Here is an 18,755-nt window from a genome sequence, read left to right on the forward strand (position 1 = left end):
CCACCCCGGACCCGCCTGTTTCAATTCACAAGACCCCACCCCCAGAGCTGCCCTGGCCCCACCCACTTCCCGCCTTCTGGCCCCGGCCCCGCCCCTCGGGCGCGTCACGTCACAGGCCCCGCCCACAGGCAGCCCCGCCCCCACACAGGCCCCGCCCGTCTCGAAGAGGCCCCGCCCCCACCCTCCTGGCCCCGCCCCCGGCCCCGCCCCGCGCCGCCCGTTTCAGGCCGGTTGGCTCGGGGCCAACAGCTGCGCCTCGCGCACAGCCCCGCCGCCCGCGGACCCCCGCCCCGGCCCGCGCAGGTGAGCGGCGGCGCTCCCGCCGCTGTGCGTCCCCCGGCGCCCGCGCACCCTCTCTGGACTCCGCCCAGCCTGAGGGCGTGAGGTCGCGGCGGCCTCGGTGGGGCGTCGCCGGAGGTTTGCGCGGGGCGCAGTCCGCGGAGCGCCGCCGCCCCGGGGTCCCGGGGTCCCGGGGGAACCGTCTGGGCCGCCGCCGCCGCGGGATGCTCGAGACTTGTGGTGAGCCGAGAGCGGGAGGAAGGGGACGTCCTCCTGCCCCACCTGAACTTGCGGTGGACCCTGGCCACTGGGCGTTCCCCGACCATCTGCCCCGCGGGGCTCACCCGAGCCTCGCCTGTCCTCGTCTGGCGAATGGGCGCTGAGCCAGGCCCGCCCCCTCGGGGCCTGGGGACTCGGTGCCCTGAGACGCCTGCCATCTCCGCGCCGCGCGCTCCGGACTCCAGCTCGCAGCTCAGACAGGGAGAGAAGCAGAGCGGAGAGGGGGGATCCGAGCTGGGATGGGGGACGCCGCAGGGGGAGGGGGAGCGCGGAGGAGGCACGGGGACCCGCGTGCCCGGTCTGAGAAGTATGAGCTGAGAGCAGAAGGGTGAGGAGGCGCCCACCCGCTGCGGCGAGGCTACTCCGGGTGGAGGGCACCGCGGGTCAGGGGCTCGGGGTGGGGGCCGCGGCCCCGGGGGAGCTGCTGCGGGAGGCTCAGGTTCCTGCGCCCACCGCCAGAGTCCGGCCTGAGCTGGATGGTGGGAGGTTCCAGGCTCCAGAGAAGGTGTGGTGTCTGCCCCCTGGCCCCCCAGCCGTGGTTGGCTGCCCCAAGACCATGCTCAGCCCTCCCACACACCCTCCAGATCCCACATAGAACCTGGGGGCCCCCCTTAGTCAGCAAACACGCATCAAGCCCCTAAGTGGGCCTGGCATTGGGGATTGGGGCGGGAGATGGTGGCAGGACCACCCCGGAGGACCACCCGGAGGAGGTGGGCGTGGGCATCCCAGGGGAGGGGGCGGGGTGGGAGTAGTGGCCTGAGAAGAGCCTTCATCCAGGGGTTGGGCTTTAATGGGGAAGACAAGGCAACCTTCAGTTGCTACCTCCGGGGCTCTGATGTGAGCCCCTTGTGGGCTCGGGGATCAGCCTGGGCCCCCCTGGGCCTGAGGACACCCAGAGGACCCAGCCAGTGGTCGGAACTTGAGCCCTGGGATGGGGCCGCTGACAGACACGGGAGGTGACATTTTAGAGGGTCTACTCTCAGGTGTGAGTTCCCGGAGGGCAGAGAATTGGACGATGGGGACCAGCAAGGGCTGGGCCCCCATGTGACCTTGCCCCCCCACCCCAGCCCCACCAGCATGGGCAGTCTCCGCTACCAAGAGGACTTCGAGGAGGAGAAGAACTCAGGTGTGTGTCCTGGGTCCGGGCAGGGGGACGAAGGGGACCCCATGCAACGGGCCCAGTGTGGGCTCCTGTCGGGTTACACGTGTCCCCGGAGCTGATGGCTGGACGCTAGGTCAGGATTCGGGGCCTGGAGCCCATCCCCTTGGAGCCCGTCACTGGGCCTCAGTTTATGCCTCTGTGGAGGGCACAGGTGAGAGTGGATCTCCTAGAGCCTGTTCTCTTAGCCCAGGGATGGGCCCGGGGTGGCGGGCGAGGGGCCACCCCACAGATTCCGGCAGGCTCCCTGCGGGGAGGCCGGGGGGGGGGGGGGGGGCCGTGCTTCTTGTTTACCGGCTGCCTGGCCGCGAGCCGAGCGTCTCCAGCGCTGGGTCCCCTGGGCCGCCTGCCGTCCTCTGGGGCGTCGTTAGCCCGAGTGTGCCCGCGGCTGTGCGCGATGCCCGCCGTGTCCGCTGCAGCGTTCACCTGGGAGGTGCAGGCCAACAGCAGGTCCTACAACAGCCAGTTCAAGAAGAAGAGCTTCCTGTGCTGGCAGAAGAAGAAGCATCAGGTGGGCGCCCCGGGCCCGCGGCCGTGCTCCCCGCCTTCACCCCAGGACCGCGGCCTCGGGCTCAGCTCCCCCCACCCCGCCCCGCACCCGTTTCCGTTAGGATGAGTTAGTACCGGCCCTGGAGAGCGCGGGGCGGCCTCGGGGCTCTACCTCCAACCCCTTGCGTGTGTCATCCTGGGGGGTCTGAGTCACGGCTCCGCCCCCTGAGTCTTCACACCCCGAGGGGGCTCAGAAATGCTGGCTACGGCTCGGCCTTCAGCGGGCACTCGGTGGACTCTGGCTCCAGACCTTGCACTCAGTGGGCGCTCAGTCAGTGCAGGTGGCAGCCGGAGGGCGGGGCCGGGTGGCGGTGGGCCCGGGCCCGCGGGCGATCTCGTGCTGGCTTCCGTTCCAGAGCAACGTCATCTGCACGGCCAAGTACAACGTCTTTTCCTTCCTGCCCTTGAACCTGTACGAGCAGTTCCACCGCACGTCCAATCTCTACTTCCTCTTCATCATCGTTCTCCAGGTGTGGCGGGCTGGGGGCAGCGCCTCCTCCAGGGAGCCCGCCCTGACCATCCCTGCCCCAATGCCGTGTAGACCCAGGGCAGTTTCCCTGGGCTGCGGTGTGCACGGTCAGCGGGTCCGTGGCTGGGGCCCGACGGCTCGGCCCAGGGCCTGGCACACAGGAGGGGCTCAGTGTTTGTTGAATGACGAAGGTGCAAGCGTGGCTCCTTTATGCGCCAGCAGGGCACGGTCCCCCCACCCCCGGGGGAGACAGTTTGGGACACAGGACCCGTGGCCCCAGCCCTCGCGGTGCTGACCCCAGGGCGAGGAGGGAGCGGGGGTCAAGGGTGGTCTCCGAACTGCCTGGGTGGCCTGGGTGGGGTGGGCGGGGCAGCGGTGCCGAGGTCCAGCCCTGGGCGGTTTCCAGAGCACCCCGACCCTCACCCAGCGTCGCCCTCTGTTCTGAGTAAAGATCCACTGAATGCTTACTGAGCACCTACTGTGTGCAGGTCCCGTGCTAGGTGGTGGTGCTCAGACCTGAGGGATGACTGGAAGGAGTGGGGCTGGGGGGGGGTGCTCTGTGAGAGGGACAAGGGACAGCCCGAGGAGGGAATGGACTTGGGCTGGGAGGGCTTCCTGGAGGAGGTGACATGGAGCTGGGCGGGGAAGGGAAGAGTGTGCTGGGGAGAAGTTTTGGGCAGTGAGGGGAACCAGAGGGACAGAAGGACAGAGGGACCAGAGGGATAGAGGGACAAAGGGACTAGAGGGGACAGGGATAGAGGGGACCAGAGGGACCAGAGGGACAGGGGTGGTTGTCCCCAGGTCTGGCGGAGAGGGGGCTGGGCCCGCGTCGAGGTGGGCAGCACGTGGACCTTTCAGCCTGGGCGCGGGGCCGGGGCCGGGGCCGGGGCGGGGCGAGGTCAGGGGCGGGGCGAGGGGCGGGGCCAGGTGGGGGCGGGGCCGTCCGGCGGCCCCTGAGCCCCGCGGCCCCCCAGGGCTTCCCCGAGATCTCCACGCTGCCCTGGTTCACTCTGTTTGCGCCGCTGCTGTGCCTCCTCATCATCCGGGCGGCCCGGGACCTGGTGGATGACATCGTAAGTGGGGGGCGGGCGCGGACGGGGCCTGGCCCTTACCTGGGGGCCCGGGCAGGGCGGGGCGGGGCCGTCCCTCTGACCCGCCCCCTGTCGGCCCAGGGGCGACACAGGAGCGACAGGATCGTCAACAACAGGCCCTGCCAGATCCTGGTGGGGAAGAGGTGAGGCGCCGGCGGGGCGGGGGGGCTGGAGGGGGGGGTCAGCGAGGGCCGGCCCCCTGCACAAAGGACCCTCTCGGCCCGTCCCCCCCAGCTTCCTGTGGAAGAAATGGGCGAACCTGCGCGCGGGAGACCTGGTGTGCCTGCACAGAGACAGCGTGGTCCCGGTGAGCTGGCGGCTGGCTGGGGGGCGGCCCCCCGCTCCCCGCCCCCAACGCCGTTTCCCCCCCCAGGCCGACCTGCTCCTGCTCGCCAGCACCGAGCCCAGCAGCCTGTGCTACGTGGAGACCGCGGACATCGACGGGTGAGCGCGTCCTGGAGCGTCCCCCTGCCCCTGCCAGCCGGCGGGCGGGAGGTTGGGCCAGAGCCCGGAGGCCCCCCCACCCCCGGCCGCTCACAGGCTCCCGCGCTCCCCCTCCGCCACCAGGGAGACCAACCTGAAGTTCAGGCAGGCGCCACCCATCACGCACCACGAGCTGACCAGCCCCCGGAAGATGGCATCGTTCCAAGGTGCCAGCTCCCACCTGCTGGGGGAGGCGGCTGGCCCCGGCCTGTTCCACGGCCCTCCGTCGCCCGCGGTCACCCTCCCAGGGCTGCGTATTATCAGGCACACGTTCCACGTATAAGATGCTGGAAGTTTGATTGAAAAGGCGCCTGCGCCGCGGGCGGGAGAGCCGTGTGGGGCACCCGTGGGCGCCCTAGTGTCCCTCTGTCCGCAGGGGGAGGCCCGACGTTCTCCTGGCCCACTGCGAGGGGCAGTCAGTCTAGAGGGTTCCAGAGCAGAGTTTGCCCTGAGCCACGGCCCCCCTCCCGACACCCACGGACGGGTGCCCGTCTGTCACGCTACCCCGGGGGAAAGCCTCCCTGGTGTGGGGGGCGGCCGCCTCCCTCTGGGCCCGACCTGCCCCGGCCGCCCCAGGTCCCGCAGGGCAAGGCCCCGGGTTCCAGAGGGGGGAGCGGGTCACAGAGGCGACAGGAGACGCAGGCCGGCCCCTGGCTCTCTGGCCGGTCCAGCCGTGGGCAGCCCCCGTGTCCACTTCCAGGAGGAACGCTGGCTCTCGGTCCCCCCGGGCCCCAGCCCCCACCTCGTCGTCATCCTCACCCTGCCCCGGGCCAGCCCGTGACCCCCGATTTTCTCAGACAGAGGCGGGCTGGACATGCCTGCCACGCGGTGGGGGAAGGGCCTCTCCCGCCACCTGCTGGAACAGCCCGCAGTGCCCCCCGCATTTGTCCCCGTGGTCTCAGGGTGCCCGATGCCGGTGTGCTTCCCTTCCTCTCCTCCTCAAACGTTTCTTGAGCACCTGCTGGATGCCAGGTGCTGGCAAGGCCAAGGCGGACGTCAGGGACGCCAGCACCCGAACAATGCCTAGGGACACCCCAGGGCCGAATCCACGAGCAAGGGGGCTGGGGGAGGGCTTCTGCGCTGAGGGGCCGGCCTGGGCGTGCCCGGGGGAGGCGGCCGGCCCTCAGCGCCCCGACCTCACTTGCCCCCAGGCAAGGTGGTGTGTGAAGAGCCCAACAGCCGGCTGCACCACTTCGTGGGGTGCTTGGAGTGGAAGGGCAGGAAGCACCCCCTGGACAGCGGCAACCTGCTGCTGCGCGGCTGCAAGGTCCGCAACACGGACACGTGCTACGGGATGGTCATCTACGCGGGTAGGGCCGCCCGGTGCCCGGGGCGGGGGTCTGCGGGGAGCCGGCGCCTGTCCCGCGGCGGGCGGGGGCCTGAGCAGGTGCAAACCCCTCAGGTTTCGACACCAAGATCATGAAGAACTGCGGCAAGGTCCACCTGAAGAGAACCAAGATAGATCGTCTGATGAACCGGCTGGTGGTGCTGGTGAGGGCCTGGCCTGGCGCCCGCGGCGGGAGGGGTCCCCCAGGTCCCCGCGGCCGCCTCCAGGCCTCAGTGTCCCTGCGTGCGGATGGCGCGGCCGCCTCCTGGGACGGATCCCGGAGGACAGCCGTCTGGCAGTCACGTCTCCTCCTTCCACGGTGAACTCTGACGCTGCTGGTTCCCAGGCCCCAGAGGGGGCAGGGGCAGGGGGCAGGGGGCAGGGGCAGGGGCAGGGGCAGGGGCAGGGTGTGAGCCGCCGGCCTCCCCTGACTGGCAGTTAATTTTTTGCCCCGTTAGTTTTATCTCTTTTGAAATCTTGTCGCTGAAGGAGTGTCCCCATGCCTGCCCCCCTGCCTGCCCCCCTACCTGCCCCACTGCCTGCCCCCTGCCTGCCCCCCCACCTGTCTCCCTGCCTGTCCCCTGCCTGCCCCACTGCCTGGCCCCTGCCTGCTCCCTTGCCTGCCCCTTGCCTGCCCCACTGCCTGGCCCCTGCCCGCCCCCCTGCGGCACCCCCACAGCCCCCCCAGGTCCCCACTGCAGGGCCCCTCTCCCTGAAGCCCCCCTGCCTGGCCCCAGGAGCCCCCGCAGCCCCCCCTGCAGCCCCCTCCCCCCACAGCCCCCCCCCGTGCTGCCCCCCACCCCCCCGCCGCCACGGGTGCATCCCCGGGTGTCCTCACTCCAGGACTCCCCACGCTCCAGCGGCCCCTCTGTCCCCGCAGATCTTCCTGTCGCTGGTGCTAATCTCCATGGGGCTGAGCTTCGGCTTCTGGTTCAAGGTGAGCGAGTTCAAGGCCAAGCACCACTACGTGTCGTCCAGTTACATGCACAGTGTGGCCTCCGAGACTTTCGTCATCTTCTGGGGCTTCCTCATCCTGCTCAGCGTCATGGTGCCCATGGCCATGTTCATCATGTGAGTCCCCGCCCCCCACCCTCCCCCACTCCTGGGCCCGGGCCTGACCCCGCGGCTGCCTTTCAGGGTGGAATTCATCTACCTGGGGAACAGCATCTTCATCAACTGGGACGTGCAGATGTACTACGAGCCGCAGGACAAGCCCGCCAAGGCCCACAGCACCAGCCTCAACGACCAGCTGGGCCAGGTGGAGTACGTGTTCTCCGACAAGACGGGCACGCTCACCCAGAACATCATGACCTTCAAGAAGTGCTGCATCGGGGGCGTCATCTATGGTGGGGACCCCCGGCAGCCCCCCACAGCCTCCCTCAGCCTGACCTGCCCGAGCTGCCGGCGTGGTCTCGGGTCCCGTCGAGGGCCGCGGAGCCGGGCTGTGCACCTCTGGGGCGCCGGGTGTCGGCCTCCGGGGCTCTAGGTGTCGGCCTCCGGGGTGCTGGGTGTCGGCCTCCCCGGGCCACTGGGTGTCCACCGTGAAGGCATCTGCCCACACGTGGGGGGGGTTCTGAGTTTTTACACGGAAACCTTTCCCTGTGTCACGAGACCGCGTTCTCCTTTCGGCTTTCCCCCTGGTTGGCCTCCTTGGCTCTCGGCGCAGGGCTGTGGTGGGCGGGCCCCGGGCCTTGTAGACTGGCGCGGGTCGAGAGAGGGCCCGCTGGGTAGGACCCGGTGGCCCGTGCCCTCCTGTGAACTCCACCCACCCTCAGCCAGGGTCGGGGGGCGATACGGGGCGGCGGGGCCTGTGGCGAGCGGCGTGGACCCCAGGCCAGGTCTTCGGATGTGTCTAGAAGGGCTGGGGACCCAGGTTTTTATGCGGAGTCGCCCAGTTTCTCAAAGTAGGCAGCCAAGTCCAGTTGTGAGCCGATCCCAGGAGGGCCCCACAGGCGGTGGGGACCCCGGGAGCTGTGGCTGCACCTGGCCCTCCTCAGCGCAGAGCCCCGGGCCCAGCTGGTCGGCCGCACCCGACGGGGGTCCCGGGTTGCCGAGGCCTGACGCGGGGTCTTTCCCCAGGCCCGGATGAGGACGAGGACACCCCAGCTAAGGTGAGCCCCGGCCGCCCTGCCCCGGGGTGCTGGGGGCCCGGGCGGCAGAGGCCCGAGCCCCCGCCTGCCTCACCGCGCCCGCAGGAGGACCCCTACCTCTGGAACGAGTTTGCCGACGGGAAGTTGCTCTACCGGAACTCGAGGCTGCTGCGCACCGTCCGGGCGGGAGAGGACAGGCTGGTGCGGGAGTTCTGGCGCCTCCTGGCCATCTGCCACACCGTGATGGCGCAGGAGAGGGACAGTGCGTGCGCCGACCCCTCCCCGCCCGGGGGCGCGGGCCCTCAGACGTTCCCTGGCCCTGGGGGCGACCAGGCCGGAGGCCCAGCGCCCGCCCCCTCCGCTGGGCTCGGAGGCCCCAGCAGCCCGACACCGGCACCCCATGTCCCCCCCGGGTCTGCCCGCCCCCCAGCTGTGACGGGACCGCTAGGGATTGGGAGGGCGCCCGCCCCACCCTGTGCCTCCCTCCCCCAGACCAGCTGGTGTACCAGGCAGCGTCCCCCGACGAGGAGGCGCTGGTCACCGCGGCCCGGAATTTTGGCTACGTGTTCGTGGCCCGCACGCAGGACAGCATCACGGTGATGGAGCTGGGGGAGGAACGGGTGTACCAGGTGCTGGCCATGATGGACTTCAACAGCATACGCAAGCGCATGTCGGTGCTGGGTGAGCGCCCGGGCCCCGGAGGGGGGAGGCGGGGGCAGGGGACAGTGTGGGCAGCCAGGCCTCCTCCGCTCTGCAGTCCGCAACCCCGAGGGCTCCATCTACCTCTACACCAAAGGCGCTGACACGGTCATCTTTCAGCGCTTGCGCAACAAAGGCACGCAAGAGTGGACTACCGAGGAGGCCTTGGCTGTGAGTCCTTGTGGGAGGAGAGGCTGTGGGGGGCAGGGGGCAGGGGGTGAGGGCACAGGGACCGGGAGAGGAGGCCGAGGAGGAGAGCGTGCCAAGGAATGGCAGGCACCCGGCTGGCCATGTCCAGGTGTCCAGGTTGTGCACTGCACAAGCCCCGCCCCAGGCTGGGAAGGAGCTGAACTCTAAGCTGTGTGTGTCCAGAGGGCACCTCTTCTAAGTCTCACAAGGACACCCTGTGGTTGGACGTTGGCCCTGGACACCGTCCGCCTCTTCCCAGCCTGGAACACAGGCTCGGCCTCCTGGCCTCCAGTCTTCTGGTCCGTGGGTGACGCCCGAAGTCCTCTGCCCGGCTGTTGAGACTCCGTCTGCCTGTCTCCTGCTGGCCTCTCTAGCTTTGTGGCTTCTTGTCCCCAGAGGGTTTCCTGGGACCCCAGTTTCCAGGTGGCAGTTTGCCTCCACCTCAGGTGGTGCCTCAGGGCCTTCGCACACCCTGGTCCCTCCGCTTGGCGTGCCCCTTCCTGTCTGTCACTCAGGATCTCCTGGTCCTCAAGCCTCAGATGCGAGGCCCCCACCTCCAGGGAGGTTTTCCTGCCTCAGCCCTGACACAGGCTGTCGGGTCCTGCCGGGTGTCCTCCCTGGCCCAGCCCGGACCTTGTGAGGCCCCCAGGGCTTTGCTGGGTGTCCAGCATCACTTAGCGCAGGGGCCGTGGGCGTGTTTGGGGAGAGCTTGTCCTGTGTCCGTCCCCCGGGGGTCCCCCCGTGCCCTGCTCTGTGGGGGGTTGGGGGCGGCCTCTGGTCTCCGACTCTGAGCTGGGGACACGCACACAGAGTAATGACACAGAGCCCAGGAGCTCGGCAACATGGCTCGGCTCAACTGCCTTGGGGAACAAAGAGGTAAACTGAGGCACGAGAGCAGCAAAGGCCTATCTGTTTCTTCTGATGTGCAAGGATGTCCCCGAGGCAGGATCCCTCTCTCCTGCCCCCCCACCCCGAGAGGGCCCTTGAAGAGGGAGGCTGAGTGGGGCAGAGACATCCCTAACCCCACAGCCCCGGCAGGAGGGAGGGTCTTAGGGTCTGTTACGAATGGCCTCATTCCTGGCTGGGGAGGCAGGGGCCTGGGGGGCCGGGGAGCGGGGGTCCACGGGGCAGGGGGCCGGGGGGCAGCGAGAGGGTGGTGCCAGGCCCACCGGCCCGGCCCGCAGTCCTTCGCAGAGCAGACCCTGCGGACCCTGTGCCTGGCCTACAAGGAGGTGGACGAGGCCGTGTTCGAGGGCTGGCGCCAGCGGCACCAGGAGGCCAGCATCCTGCTGCAGAACCGGGCGCAGGCCCTCCACCAGGTGTATGAGGAGATGGAGCAGAACCTGCAGGTGGGCCGCGTGTGCAGGGGGTGCCCGCAGCCCCCACGCCTGCCCCGGAGCTGAGTCCCCGCCCCCCGCCCCCAGCTGCTGGGAGCCACAGCCATTGAGGACAGACTGCAGGACGGCGTGTGCGACACCATCAAGTGTCTCAAGCAGGGGAACATTAAGGTGTGGGTCCTCACAGGTGATAAGCAAGGTGGGTCCCAGGGCGGCGACGCCCAGCGCAGGGGGGCATCTCCTTCGGGTGGGCTGGCACAGAGTGTGGGCCCGTCACCCCTGTGTGACGCGGGCCAGCCCAGGGACTCGGGGCCACAGCAGCAAGGAGCCTCAGGCCCCGGGCGCCCCGACTCTCCCCGCCGCGGGCTCTTCGGGGGCCAGCAGGGCCGCATCAGGACCTAGGCCGCGGGCGCCGACCCGCAAGGTACCTGCACTGACGTCCTGCGGCTGCGATAGTATAAACACAGATACCCAAGTGGGTTATGTTCTTTTTTTTCTTCTGATTTTAAAAGAAATTAAGTCATTTTCGTGGGTGCCAAGAAGCGCCCATGGGTGGCTGTGCTACGTCTAATGAGCCCTTCCTTGGCCACGGCCCCCAGACCCCCCTCCTCGGGGGCCTAGCCTGGGCCAGCGGACCGCGGTGGGGACCCGCGCCGACCTCTTAGGGCCGCCCGTCATTGGCGGGGAGGGGGGCCGGGGTGGGCGTGGCCCCAAGCCAGGGGCTGCAGGCGCTGAGCCGGCTCCTTTGCAGAGACGGCGGTGAACATCGGCTTTGCCTGCCAGCTGCTGTCGGAGAGCATGCTCATCCTGGAGGAGAGGGAGATACTGTAAGAGGTGGGGGGGCGGTGGGGGGGCCTGGGCCCCGGCAAGCCTGGTGACCCCCCGTCCGTCCGTCCGTCCGCAGGCAGATCCTGGAGGCCTACTGGGAGAGCAACAACAACGAGCCGCACGGCAAGGGCAAGGGCCATTGGAAGAACCAGTTCCTGCCACACGTCAAGGTGGCCATGGTCATTACCGGGGAGTTCCTGGTCAGTGTCCCCTCAGGGCCGCGGCAGGGCCCGGGTACCGGGGCGCGGCCTCTAATCGCCTGGCCCGGGAGGAGGGGCCGGTGGGGGCGCCCCGGAGCCGAGGCTGCAGCCAGTGACGCCCCCGCCCCCCCGCCCCCCCCCAGGACCAGGTGCTGTTGTCTCTGCGCAGGGAGCCACGGGCGCTGGTCCACAGCGGGAACGTGGAGGTGGACGAGCCCTGGCAGGAGCTGGACGAGCAGAAGACGGACTTCCTGCGGGCCCGGCGCATGTCCCTGATGTGGCGCGCCCTGGGGATCCCCCTGCGGGGCACCGGCCTGGCGCCGCAGGCCGCGGACTCCAGCAGCAGCGACATGCTGTGCGTGCAGCGGGAGCGCGCCTTCGTGGAGCTGGCCTCGCAGTGCCAAGCGGTCATCTGCTGCCGGGTGACGCCCAAGCAGAAGGCTTTGATCGTGGGGCTGGTCAAGAAATACCAGCGCGTGGTGACCCTGGCCATCGGGGACGGCGCCAACGACGTCAACATGATCAAGAGTGGGTAGCGGGCGGCGGGCGCGGCGGGCGCGGCGGGCGCGGCGGGGCTGACGGCCGTGTCCCCGCAGCTGCGGACATCGGCGTGGGGCTGGCGGGGCAGGAGGGCATGCAGGCGGTGCAGAGCAGCGACTACGCGCTGGCGCAGTTCAGCTTCCTGAGGCGCCTGCTGCTGGTGCACGGGCGCTGGTCCTACATGCGCGTCTGCAAGTTCCTGCGCTACTTCGTCTACAAGTCGCTGGCCAGCATGATGGTGCAGATCTGGTTCGCCTTCTACAGCGGCTTCACCGCGCAGGTGCGCTGGCCCCGGGGGCCGGGGGCTGCGTCCCTGACCGCTGGGCTCTGGGCCGCGGCGCGGCAGAGGGGACACGCGCCTTCGCGAGCTTGGGAAGGGGTGGCAGCGGCGGAGCCACCGAGCCCGCGCCAGCGGGAATGAGCTCCCGTCACCGAAACCGTGGCCCAGAGGGCCCTGACACGAGCGTGTGGTGTGGGTTTGTTTTCCTTCCTTGTTTATAGGTATTCCTCAGGTGTTCCTTTTTTGAAAAAATATTTATTTATTCATGAGACACACCCACACACACGTGCACACATGCGCACACACGCACAGAGGCAGAGACGTCGGCAGAGGGAGCAGCAGGCTCCCTGCAGGGAGCCCGATGTGGGACTCGATCCGGGGACCCCGAGGTCACACCCTGGGCCGAAGGCGGATGCTCGACCGCTGGGCCACCCAGCTGCCCCGTTTTTCAGATGTTTCTATAAATGGAATTGTTTGCTTGATTTGCTTTGATTTGGGACTGTTCGCTGCCGGTGTATAGAAGCATGAGTGGTTTTTTGAGTTTTGGTCTGTGCCCCACAACTTTGCTGAGTCTGTTAATCGGCTCTAGCAGCTTCCTGGTGGATCCTTTGGGAGTTTCCGCGTATAGGATGATGCCCTCTGCAAACAGGGATCTCTTTGCTTCTTCCTTTTCTACCTGAATAGCACTTATTTCCTTTCCTTATCTGATGGCTCAGGCGAGGACTCGCAGCGCGACGTAGCGCAGCGTTGAAGGCAGGCGTCGCGCGTGCTCGGGCCCGGGCGGGACAGCGGCGGTTCCTGTGCGCGCGTGTCAGCTGCAAGAGCCGCGGCTTCTCCTCTACTTGTCCATTCAGCGTGCGTTCCTAGCAGGGTGCACTCGGGGGTATTACTCACTGTGTATTTTGTGCTCAGATTGTCCCTGATTTGTCCTTCGGACACGTGCCTGCCGTTCTCCCCACTTCCCGGGGCTGCAGGACTCCCCATGTTCATTTTGTACGTTCCTGCCCCAGCGCTGCTGTCAGCCCTGCCCACGGGGAGCCCTGGCCCTCGGTGCTGAGACACCGGGATCTCAGCGCTGTGCGCTCGCCGGCCCTGCCGTGTAACCGCGTCCTATTAACCCCGTGGAGGTGAACGTCTACACCTGTGTCCCCTCGGTGTCTGTCTATCCATCCATCCATCCATCCATCCGTCCGTCCATCTTTATTGAATATTAAGAACTATGAGCTCACAGCGATCCGCGTGATTCCAGTCCCGCGGGACGAGGCTCCGCGTAGCCTTTGCCACGTTCTCATTTGTGATTCTCTTCTCTCAACAGTGAGAAACCTGATTCTTGTAAGATTTTTTATTGTCCCTTGTTTGCTCGATACCAGAGCCACGTACGGGGTTTTTAGAGCCGAAGCCCATATTCCGCTAGCGGGGTTGCATTCGTCCTCAGGAGCGCTACTCGCCCCAAGGGCTCCTCCGCATGGTCATCTCCCGCAACCTAAAAGGACAAAATACCCCATATCCTCAGGTCATTTTTTCTCCTGTGGTTCTGCGTTGAAGCCACCCGCCTTAAAAATTAAAAGGACGGAGGGACGCCTGGGGGGCTCCGCGGTTGAGCGTCTGCGGTTGAGCGTCTGCCTTCGGCTCAGGGTGTGACCCCGAGGTCCCGGATCGAGTCCCACATCGGGCTCCCCACAGGGAGCCTGCTTTCCCTCAGCCTGTGTCTCTGCCTCTCTCTGTGTCTCTCATGAATAAATAAATAAAATCTAAAAAAAAAAAAACAGGACAGAAAGGGGGCAGTTGGGCAGTAATTAGACGCCCGCCTCTCCTCCCTGCCTTTCCTCTCCCAGCCTTCATCAAGCCTCCTGTAGGCCGCCCCTGGTCTCAGCAGGTCTGTAACTTGACTTTTCAGCCTCTGTATGAAGGCTGGTTCCTGGCGCTCTTCAACCTGCTCTACAGCACACTCCCCATCCTCTACATCGGCCTGTTCGAGCAGGTGAGCAGCCCCCGGCCCCGCCGCCGCCTCCCCCTCCCCTGGAGACGCTCCGGTGTCCACCCTCCCTGGCGAGGGCGAGGGCGTGGGGCCGACTCCACTCCCCACCGGTCCCAAGAGCCTGCCACTCGCCCCCGCCCCACCCCCAGGACGTGAGTGCCGAGCGGAGCCTGGAGCTGCCCGAGCTGTACGTCGCTGGCCAGAAGGACGAGCTCTTTAACTACTGGGTCTTTGTCCAGGCCCTTGCCCACGGCATGGTCACCTCCCTGGTCAACTTCTTCATGACCCTGTGGGTCACCCACGACTCGGCTGGGCCCATCAGCTTCAGCGACTACCAGTCTTTCGCGGTGGTCGTGGCCCTGTCGGGCCTGCTATCCATCACCATGGAGGTAGGCGGGCCACCAGCTGGTCCCACCCGGGGCCCTGGGACATGAGGCACCGCCGTCTCCTGGTGCAGTGACCCTGCCAGGGGCCCTAGCAGGTGCCACTCATGGGCCCCGGGGATCTGGCCCCCACTGGAGCCCTTGGTGCCACCCTGGCTTCGTCCTGTCTCCCCACTCAGGTCATACTCATCATCAAGTACTGGACGGTCCTGTCCGTGCTGGCCATCGTCCTCAGCCTCTTCTTCTATGTGGTTGTAACTTGGGTCACCCAGAGTTTCTGGCTCTTCCAAATCTCACCCAAGACCTTCCCGTTTCTGTGTGAGCCCCCAGCAGGGGGTGGGGTGGTGGGCCCTGGAGAGGGGGACCCGCTTTGCCCCTCTCGGAGCCTCTGTCTTCTCAGCTGCCCCAGGGATACATGCAGGGGGATGGGAGGAGGGGAAGGCATGGGGTGTCAGGAGGCTCTGTGGAGGCTCCAGCCGGGGTTGCCCTGTGACCCTGCCCTGTCACTAGATGCTGACCAAAACGTGCTGTCCCACCCCTCCATCCTGCTGGTCATCCTGCTGAATGTGTCACTAAACACCTTGCCCACACTGGCCCTGCGTGTCATTTACCAAGCCCTCAAGAAGCCTCGCCCCAAGGTGAGAGCCTGGGGTCCCTGTTGCACCCTCTTGGGACCCCTCAGCCACAGCCTGTGCGGGAAGACAGAAGCTCCAAGACACAGGGGGCGGTGGGAGGAGTGGAGAGCCGGGCACACATCTGGTGCCCTTGGAGCGGGGGACACCAAGTAACAGGCCCTGGGGTCACCCCCAGATGGTCAGGCTTGGGGATCCACAGGACAGAGCAACTTGGGGTCTGTTGACACCCTATGGGAACGGGTACCCACTGTGTGGCCCATCCATACCTGGGATACGACCCGGCCCCGGGAAGGAAGGGACCCCAACACCTGCCCCCACGTGGAGGGACCCCGAGGACACCGGGCTCAGGGAGGGGACCCAGACCCAGAAGGACGCCTCCCGCAGGACCCCACTCCCAGGAGGTCCCCAGAGGAGGCCCGTCCACAGAGACAGAGAGGAGGTGGTGGGAGCCAGGGGTGGGTGGGGCGGGGCCAGTGCTTCCTGGGGACGGGGTCTCCATGCGGGGAGATGGAAGGTTCTGGAGACGGTGGTGGGGGTGGGTGTGCGGCGGGGTGAGTGTGCTCCGAGCCCCGAGCTGTGCACCTACAGGGGGTTACGGTGGTAGATTCTGTGTTACACGTATTCTGCTAAAAAGAAAAGAAGTGTGTGTGGGAGCTTAGGGGCTCCCATGACCGACGCCTAGAGGGGCCCCAGGGCTGAGCGGAATAGGGGACCCCGAACCTGCCCCCTTCTGCCCTCAGGCTGCACACTCGGCCTCCCGCGCCCACCTGTCCGGGCATCGCCACCAGGGGGCACCCACGGCACCCGGGGGTCGGTCCAGGGTCGGGTCCCCCAGGGCGGGGGCGGCCCGGGGGCGGGGCCCGGGAGGAGGTCGGTGACCGGGCTGTGCCGCGCAGGAGGCGGAGGCGGAGGCGGCCCCGAGCGAGGCGGCGGCGGCGGCGGGGGCGGCGGCGGAGGGGCCCCAGCTCCGCCGGGAGTCGCGCGGCCGGCGCTCCAGCTACGCCTTCTCCCACCGCGAGGGCTACGCGGACCTGATCACGCGGGGCACGATGCTGCGGAGGGCGCCGGGCCCCGACAGCGTCCTGCTGGCGCACGAGGCCCCCCCGCCGCGGGAGCCGCCGCCCGGCGTCTCGGAGGCCCCCCGGCTGCCGCGGACGCTGTCGGTCCTGGGGAGGCGGCGGCAGGGCAGGCTGTCCTCGGAGGACGAGCCGCGCACGGCGAGCTCCTGCGCCACCGTGGACCAGCGGCCCGCCCGGCAGCCCGGCGCGGCCCAGGACGCGGGGAGCTCGCCGCAGCCCCCGCCCGAGGCCCCGGGGAAGGCGTCGCGGTGGGGGGTCCCGCCGCCGCCCCGGGGGACCTGGCCCTCCAGCTGGCGGAGGCTGCCGCAGCCGGCCCGGCGGGGGCCGCCCGACCCCGAGCGCCCGGCCCGCGGGGAGCAGTGACGGCGCGCTCGCTCCGCGCCCGTTTCCTTTGCTAATAAACCAATAATGCACCTTTCCCGGCTCCTCCGGCTCGCTCCGTCCCGCGCGGGCGCCCCCAACACCGCCCTCTGCTGGCCCGAGGGGCGATTTGCAGGAAGAGTCCTGGGGGTGCACCGCGGAGGAGGGCGGGAGGGGAGCGGGGAGGGGAGGGGAGCGCGGAAGGGAGGGGAGCGGAGAGGGGAGCGGGGAGGGGAGCCGGGAGGGGAGCCGGGAGAGGAGCGGGGAAGGGAGGGGAGAGGAGCGGGGAGGGGAGGGGAGGGGAGCGGGGAGGGGAGCCGGGAGGGGAGCCGGGAGGGGAGCGGGGAGGGGAGAGGGGAGCGGGGAGGGGAGCAGCTTCCCCACCAGCGCGGCTCCGCCCTGCAGACTCTCCTGGGACTAGGTCGTCCCCAACCAGGCTGCCCCAAGGCGCCCCCTCAGAGCAACCGCGTTGGGCCCCAAGCGGGAGGCAGACACCCCCGGGGAGACACAGGCTCCCGCGCCCCCCACCACTCCCCGTCCCCCAACACGCAAATCAGCGGAGTGAGTAGAAAATAATTTATTGGAGAAAAACAACAAATCCAGCACAGCAATGGTTAACAATGACGATGATTTTAACTTTTCAGCCTGTCACCTGAGGGAGGGAGGGGGAGGGCTTCTGATCCCTCCAGCCCAGGGGGGGGACTCGGGTGACCCAGCCGGTGCCCCCTGGGAGCAGCCCTAGTGTCCAGTGTTGATTAAACACTCAGGGCCACATGGGCTCCTGGCGCTCCCTCCCTCCTGCCGGAGAGAACCCCCCAAAGACCAGCCCTTGGGGTGCCGGGGCCCCAGCGGGGAAGCCCAGGAGGGGGTGCTGGGGGGGCTCACGCTGCTCTGGTTCCAGAGTGGAATGGCCCAAATCCCAGGCGGTGCTGGGCTGGACGGGAGGGGCCCTGCAGCCTGCCCCCCACCCCAGCCTCCAGGGGGGCCTCCTGACCTTCAGAGTGAGATCCCGCCTTCCCCAGCCCCCTTCCTGGGGCCTGGCCGAGGGGGCCTCCCCGTGGGAGCTCAGCAGAGGCGGGGCCACTGCCCCAGAGCCCCCTCTCGGGAATCTTTCTGGGAGGAGCCTGGAGGGGGGCTCCGGGGCCGGGCCTCCCCCCATCCCAGGCCAGACAGAGAGGTGAACTCAGGTCCAGCCCAGGGCCTGGAGCCTGGGTGCCTGCCCGGGGCGGGGGTGGGGGTGGGGGGCTGTCTCAGGAGGGCCCTCGGCATCTCGGGAAGTCGGGGTGCGCCCCGGCCCCCACCACCCTGGGCAACAAGACTCGAATTGGCTGATTGTCTCTCTCCTCTGAACAAGACACTTGGGAATTCATGCTCACGTGAAACCAGCTGGGTTGGGGTAGGGGGTCCGGGGTGGCGGCCACACCCACTGGCCCCCCAAGAACCAGGAACAGGAGACCCAGGATCTCCCGCCTGGTTGGCACAGGCAGGTGGCACGTGGGTACCGGGAGGTGGAGACGGGGCTCGGGGCCGAGGCCCTGCGACTCCCCGGCCTCCCACCCGAGGCCTCGCCCCCCTCCCGCCGCTGGACACAGACCCTCAGACAGGGGGACACGAACACAGAGCAGCGCAAAGGAGCACGACCCAACTGGAGCGTGAAACACAACCATGCGACACGGACCCCGGGGCCCCGCCCCGCCCCCCGCCCCCCCAGCACATCAGCGTCAAGAAAGAGTACATTAGTCATGCAGCAAATCAAATTCCATTGTCTTTTTTTGGGGTTTTTCTTACTTTTTTTTTTCTTAAATTACATTTGAACACAGAACACATAGAATAATAAATACTCTTATCAGACACGACTCCAAAAAACGAGAAACAGAACACGCCGGAGAACAGAAAGGTACACTCTCTCTCTCTTCCTGTCTTTCCTAAAAGGACTCGTTTTGAGTAAGAAATCTGTAAACGCCGGTCCCCGCGCCCGCGGCCTCTGCTGTCGCCGCCTCGCCCGCGGCCTCTCACCACCCGGCTCGCTGCCCTGACATTCAATGTGTCTCCCACGGAACTCTTCAAAGAAATGACATACCATCGTCTGCAAAATTATAATTTAACGGTATAAAGCTTCAAGTCACGTATTCCAAAAACTAGCTAAGGATTTTTTTTTATCACATAAACTATACATTAAATATTTTGAGGTATTTCAGAGAAAATTGTCAAAGGCTCTAAGGAGCTGTGCTGGAGGTGTCATTCCCTGCGTGGAGAATGGTCTTTGGTATTGTGACAACCAGCTGGGTGTTGGGGACAGCGGGGTGGGGCCCAAGGGGGCTCGGGAGTGGGTGGGGGAAGGAGTGTGTGTGCGTGTGTGTGTGTGTGTGTGTGTGTGTGTGTGTGTATGCGTGTGAGCGTTTGGGGGGTTGATGGGGACCCGGGAGTCCAGGGATGCCTCTGTGCCCGGAGCTGGTGGGGCGTGACCGCCCTGACCACAGGTCACCAGAGCTCAAGAGTTCCACCAGCAGCAGGGCCCCCC

At 67.5% G+C, this 18,755-nt stretch overlaps 1 protein-coding gene across 4 annotated transcripts; it reads left to right on the forward strand.

Annotated features, from left to right (window-relative positions):
• The first annotated feature begins 230 nt into the window (after nucleotides 1-230).
• On the forward strand, nucleotides 231-16,252 carry ATP8B3 (ATPase phospholipid transporting 8B3). 4 transcript variants are annotated; one of them, XM_077860668.1, is made up of 28 exons: nucleotides 231-303; nucleotides 1,626-1,684; nucleotides 2,137-2,228; nucleotides 2,623-2,736; nucleotides 3,710-3,808; nucleotides 3,908-3,969; nucleotides 4,061-4,133; nucleotides 4,200-4,270; nucleotides 4,394-4,476; nucleotides 5,461-5,619; nucleotides 5,712-5,800; nucleotides 6,517-6,707; nucleotides 6,774-6,982; nucleotides 7,716-7,747; nucleotides 7,832-7,988; nucleotides 8,219-8,407; nucleotides 8,484-8,596; nucleotides 9,799-9,963; nucleotides 10,039-10,150; nucleotides 10,703-10,778; nucleotides 10,856-10,979; nucleotides 11,123-11,507; nucleotides 11,576-11,799; nucleotides 13,697-13,780; nucleotides 13,927-14,166; nucleotides 14,340-14,478; nucleotides 14,671-14,798; nucleotides 15,692-16,252. In XM_077860668.1, the coding sequence occupies exons 2-28, from the start codon at nucleotides 1,636-1,638 to the stop codon at nucleotides 16,235-16,237; spliced, it is 4,005 nt and encodes a 1,334-aa protein (XP_077716794.1). In that variant the 5' UTR covers nucleotides 231-303; nucleotides 1,626-1,635; the 3' UTR covers nucleotides 16,238-16,252. The 4 variants fall into 4 exon arrangements, with proteins under 4 accessions (XP_077716794.1, XP_077716793.1, XP_077716795.1 ...); XM_077860667.1 differs by lacking the exon at nucleotides 231-303 and adding an exon at nucleotides 369-519; XM_077860669.1 differs by lacking the exon at nucleotides 231-303 and adding an exon at nucleotides 384-519 and having other exon boundaries at nucleotides 1,542-1,684.
• Nucleotides 16,253-18,755: the final 2,503 nt, after the last annotated feature.

The sequence above is a fragment of the Canis aureus genome, chromosome 19 (genome assembly GCF_053574225.1).
Source record: "Canis aureus isolate CA01 chromosome 19, VMU_Caureus_v.1.0, whole genome shotgun sequence".
In the NCBI taxonomy this organism is placed as follows: domain Eukaryota; kingdom Metazoa; phylum Chordata; class Mammalia; order Carnivora; family Canidae; genus Canis; species Canis aureus.